This window comes from Eulemur rufifrons, chromosome 28, assembly GCF_041146395.1.
Source record: "Eulemur rufifrons isolate Redbay chromosome 28, OSU_ERuf_1, whole genome shotgun sequence".
Classification (NCBI taxonomy): Eukaryota; Metazoa; Chordata; class Mammalia; order Primates; family Lemuridae; genus Eulemur; species Eulemur rufifrons.
Window position 1 is genome coordinate 47,989,268 of NC_091010.1, and position 5,208 is coordinate 47,994,475.

At 62.8% G+C, this 5,208-nt stretch overlaps 1 protein-coding gene across 1 annotated transcript; it reads right to left on the reverse strand.

Annotated features, from left to right (window-relative positions):
- Positions 1-1,168: 1,168 nt before the first annotated feature.
- LBX1 (ladybird homeobox 1) lies at positions 1,169-3,601 on the reverse strand. Its single transcript, XM_069460772.1, has 2 exons — positions 2,649-3,601; positions 1,169-1,964 (listed from the first exon to the last, which is right to left on the reverse strand). Exons 1-2 carry the CDS (start codon positions 2,971-2,973, stop codon positions 1,444-1,446), a joined length of 846 nt encoding a protein of 281 aa, XP_069316873.1. The 5' UTR covers positions 2,974-3,601; the 3' UTR covers positions 1,169-1,443.
- Positions 3,602-5,208: the final 1,607 nt, after the last annotated feature.

Below are 5,208 nucleotides of genomic sequence, written 5' to 3' on the forward strand. Positions count from 1 at the left end.
TCTCAGAGCGCGCAGGGAGATGCCGTTGGGTCTGGGGCGCGACGCAGGAACCATAGAACAAGTCCTCCTCCCCATCCTTTGTTCCACATAAATTAATGTTGTACCCGCAGCATCGCCCACGTACACACGAATTTTCTCCCAGCATTTTACCCCGACCTGGCGAAGCCCGCTTCTTTCCCCATTTAGTAGCTACGGCGGGTTTATGGGCAAGAAGCCCCTCCTTCTGCGGCTTCCCCCTCGCCCCTCACTCTCACGCCTGCCCTGAAACTCCCCCCAAATCACCAAGGCTGGGGTGACCGAGAGGAGCAGCAGCTAGAAGCCCAGCTTGCCGCTGCGCTGCTTCTCCGAATCGGGCCCACTCACTCAGACACGGTCACCGCCGGTTCTAGTAAAATTGCAAAGACTTTATTGGAGAAAGAGGCCTTGGGTACAGTCCGGGGAGGAGAGGGCAGGGCAGGAGCAGGGAAGTGGCACTCAGGACCCACCCTCATCGGGCCACCCTTGTCTGGCCAAGTCGAGCTAGGAGCAGGGTGTTGGAGACGGCAAGAGAGACCCAGAGCTGCGGAGGAGGTGGGATGAGGGCTTGGGTCGGCCTCCTCTCTGTCTGTGTCACATGCAAAAAAATTCTAAAAAGAGTAAAAAATAATTCTAGGGCTTTGGGTTCTGTTTTCGATGGTTGGGTGGGTGGCTGGGTGAATTTCCCCCTGCATTGTTCTTAAGAGTCGGACTCCAGAAGTCAGTCCGAGGAAATGCGGGAGAGGGAGGAATCTTAAAAATAGCGTTAGTGGCATTGGGAGGCGGAAATGTCATCGAAAACAGACTTCTCTGGGGGTGGGGAGGAAAGATCGATTTTGAAACTTGCAAGTCAGGACCCGGCTGCCCCCCTCATCCCCTTCCCACGCGGGGAAAATAGGCAGAAGGAAATAAGTCAACTGCACTAGAACGAGGGAGGCCAGGAGGGAGCGAGCCGGTGCATTCGCCACATGCAGAGAAAAATCAAAATAGCCGGGCTACCCCTTCTCTAGACCGCAGGGTGAGTGATCGCCGCCCTGGATTCTGCCTAGCCCTCAGCAATCCCGGCAGCCCAAGAGCTTTGAAAACGCCCAAATCTCCGAGATTTAAAAAAATAAAAGAAAAAATCAGGCTGCGATGGGAAGAACCCGCTATATAAGCTTAAATATTTATACAGAAGCCATACAGAATTGCACGGCGAGGGCTCCCGGGGCGGCGGAGGCCGCGTGTGGCGGCCGGCCCGGCCGGCCACCCCGGGTTTATTGCTTCGAGAGGGGAGAGGCGGCTGCTGGGAGCCGAGTCCGGGGCCGGGGACAGGGGAGGAGGCGGGAGTTGCAGAGGAGGTCCCAGCTCCCTCCGCGGTCCGGTCCGGGGGCGGCGGGCAGTACGGGCGTTAGGGGCCCCGGCGGCGGCGGAAGATCCGGGCGCGGCTCAATCGTCCACGTCGATCTCTTCGTCTTCCTCGTCCTCCGAGCAGTCCTGGCTGCTGGCAGGCTGGTCCGTGAGCGGAGAGGCAGGTGAGAGCTGCAGGGGCCCAGCGCCCGGGGCCTGCGGGGCGCCTGGGGGGAGCGCCGGAGAGCCAGGCCTGGACTTGGCCCTGCCGCAGCCGCCGCCACCGCCCCCGGTGGCCTCCGAGTTCTGCTCGAGTTCGGCCAGCGCCACGATGTCCATCTGCCCGCTGGGGCCCAGTTTCTTGGCGGACTCCACATCGGCCTTCATCTCCTCCAGGTCCCGCTTGAGCTTGGCGCGCCGATTCTGGAACCAGGTGATGACCTGCGCGTTGGTGAGGCCCAGCTGCTGCGCGATTTGGTCGCGATCGGCGGGGGACAGGTACTTCTGGTACAGGAAGCGCTTTTCCAACTCGTAGATCTGGTGGTTGGTGAAAGCCGTGCGCGACTTTCGCCGCTTCTTGGGGGTCTGCCGCTGCCCGAAGATGGTCATCCCGTCGCGGCCTGCGAGGAAAGGACAGTGTAGGCTCGCATCGGGAGACAGGAAGCTCCACCCTGGCTCTCACCCTCAGCACCTCCCTACCCCACCCAGGCCCATCGGGCCTGCAGTCTGCCACTGTTTCCTTCTCCAATTTAATTTGGCCTCCGTGACCAGCAGGACAAACCTCCTTCTCCTGTCTTTGGTCTCTGGAAGTCCCCAGGAAAAATTGTTTTGGTCTCTGCCCCCCTCTCCAAGAGTTGGTTTGAAAGACTCAAAGTCTCTGAGAGCAGGAGAAAGCCAGACAGGGACGCTCCAACTGTGGTGTGAATGTTCGTTCTCTACCCCTTCCCAATCACCTTGACTCTATCCTACCCAGAAGGTCCCAGCAAAAGACACCAAGGAGCGGAGCTGGGAGATCCCAGGCTACCAGAAACGCGAGGGAGCCCGGCAAAACACTCAGACTGCGGAGAGAGTTTGGGTTCCTGCCACCCCTCTCAGGTCACCCCCCAATTTGGCCTACCCTGATGTCCCTAAGAAATAGAGACTTGGGTTCCGTCCCACCTATTTCCACTCCGAACAGCAGCGGCTCGGGCTGGAGGGCCCTGGCGGCCGGCGCGGGCAGAGGCGGGCGGAGGCATAGGGCACGAAGCGCACAGGGCACAGGGCACGCGGCTCTGGGTGCAGGGGAAACCAGCAGCGGCGCCTACCTTCGGCTGCCTGCAGGACGCTGACCTCCAGCCCCTTAAAGGTCTTGCTGGCGAGCTCCTCCAGCGCGCACAGCGGCGAGGTCTGCGAGAGCAGCGCGCGGCCCGCCAGGGGCAAGCCGCCCGGCGCGTGCTTGTCCGCGGCGGCCAGCAGGTGCGCCGCCCCGCACAGCGAGTAACTTCTCCGCACAGACGGCTTGTTGAGGATGTCCTCGATGCTGAACGGCGTCAGCGGCTTGTTGGAGTTGGCGGGCGGCGGCAGGTGGTCCAGCGGGCTGCGCCGCCGCTCCTCCCCCGGCGCCGCCTTGCCGTCCTCCTTGGAAGTCATCTCTGCCTCGTTCAGGGGCCCGGCCGGGGCGGCTCGGGCCGCGGGGACCCAGCCCGCGGGCAGCTCGGGCGCCGGACGGCGCGCGCAGGCAGCGGTGGGCAAGAAAGAGGCCGCACTGGGCAGGGCGCGGGCCGGGAGCGGGGCTGGTTAGCACGGCGGCTGAGGCGGGCAGAGGAGCGCGGGGCCCCGGAAAGAGGGCGCTGACGCGGGCGCTGCCGCCGGGGCTTCCAGCAATCCGGGGCCGGAGCCGGGGCGCGCCGCGCGGGGCTCCAGTTTCGCCAGCCCCGGTGCTATTTAAAGGTGTCAGGTGGCTCCTGTGGCCGCTCCTGGCCCCGGGTCCTGGCGGCTGCAGTTGGAAGAGCCGAGGCTAGGGCGCCGATCCCGGACTGCGAGGGAGGCGGAGAGACGGGGCAATTGACTATTGCTAACAAGTTAGCCTTGATCGAGGAGTAATCAATTATCTGCAGCAGCACTTCTCCCTCTTTCTCTTTCCTTTCTCTCTTTCTCCCCTCTTCTTTCTCTCTGTTCTCTCTCTCTCTCTCCCTCCCTCTCTCTTCTCTGCTCCCCCCGTCTCTCTCCTTCTCTCCCTCTCCCTCGCCCTCTCTTTCACTCTCTCTCTGTCCAATGCAGGCGGCTCTAAGTTGGGAAGCTCATTAATTAGCGGGCCGGGGGTAGGAGGAGCCGGCTGGAATTAGCCTGCCTAATGCGCCTGTCAGTCCGGGCGCTGCGCCGTGCTCGGCCCGAGCTGTTTGTAAATTACATTAGCAGCGCCTTTATTGCACCCGAACCTCGGGCGACTGAAAAGCCACCGCCCCCACCCCAAACTGAGAGCCGTGCATTCGGTGCACCCGCCTCCCGCCAGCCTTGCTGCGATGGCAGCACCGGCCCAGAGGTCTCAGGCTCTCCGACCCAGGATGTGAAGCCCGAGAAGAGTGGCGGGAACCCCAGCCGGGAGGGACGCGGCCGCCGTGCGGGCCAGGTAAGACCAGGAGCCCGGTGGGCCCTGCTACGGCCCAGCGTGGACTTTGCCGAGCCGAGATCAAGAACCCAGCGCCTCTCCCCTCGACTGTCTTGCCGCTCACCCCCTGCCCTGGGCCGCGCGCCTAGAGAGTGGGAATCTGAAGCCTCCGGGTTGGCCCGCAGGAGGTCAGAGACGACTCCGCAGCCCTGGGTGGGCGACACGGGAAGAGGGTGGGGAACTCCAGGGGCTGGGGGAGGGGGCTGGTCGGAGAGCTCAGCCTTCTCCACGCGAAGAGGCGGAGGGGGGAGTTGTTGGTGGCTCTGGGCTCCTCTCTCCCGGCCGGAGCCCAAAGCGGCCGCCCTACCTCCTCTGGCAATCTTGTACCCTCTTTCCTCCAGCAGCAGCTCTCCAGGCCGGCTGGAGCCACCGCCGGCCTGATGGTGGGCCTCTGACGGGCAGGCGGGCCAGGTGCCGGGGCTAACGGGGCCGGCTCGGGGCCTCCCCGCTGCGCTCTGCCCAGGCCCCGGCCGGGGCCCCGCTGCCGGCCCCGCCTAGCCCAGCTCCGGGCTAGAGTGCACCGCCCGGCCGACTCCAGCTGTTCCGGATGCGGGGCGGGGGCCCGGAGGGGGCCGGGCCACGGCTGGGGCTTCGTTCTCAGGAACTCGCGGGGAGGCCCGGGTTCCAGTGAGACTGGGAGCTGAGGACCCTAGGGCCTGGAAGCTGTGAGCATTTTGTGTGCATTTATTTGAAGGTGTTTATGTTTTAAATAAGTGGACTTATTTGTGTGTGGTTCTCCATGTGTATTATTTGTGTAAGTGTATGTGAACCTGTGGGTATACCGGCATGTTTGAGCCCCAGCTATGTCTTTCATTTCCCTGAGGCACCCTAGCGGGGCTGTGCCCTCTTCTCTCTCCCTACACCGTCTGGTTTGTGCGAGATTGCTGGCCTTGCCTGTCTAATTTTCCATTTCTGCCCTTGGAGAAAGGAGGGGAGGAAAAGGGGGTTGGAGTCAAAGGAGGAAGAGCTGTTCTCCTCCCCACGTACACAGCCCTGGCTCTGGCTTTGTTTGTAAACTCCTGGGTGGGCTGCGTGGTCAGGCACCACCGCTTGGACCAGAGAAGGGCCCAGAGAGACTAATGCAAGTGTTTGTGGCACAGGCCAGAGATTGGAATGGGAAAAATAGGACTTCTTGCCCCATTCCTGCCCCAGAGAGGGAGTGAGCTAAGCTGGGCTACGGGGCAGGCAGCAAGTTCTCTCAGCACAGGGGCCTCTGT

What these genes read in the sequence shown, in the direction of transcription:
- LBX1 (XM_069460772.1), bottom strand. Translation starts at nt 2,973, where the DNA reads ATGACTTCCAAGGAGGACGGCAAGGCGGCGCCGGGGGAGGAGCGGCGG. An exon ending in CGTCCTGCAGGCAGCCGAAG is followed by an intron (nt 1,965 to 2,648) that starts GTAGGCGCCGCT and finishes CTTTCCTCGCAG; the next exon opens with GCCGCGACGGGATGACCATC.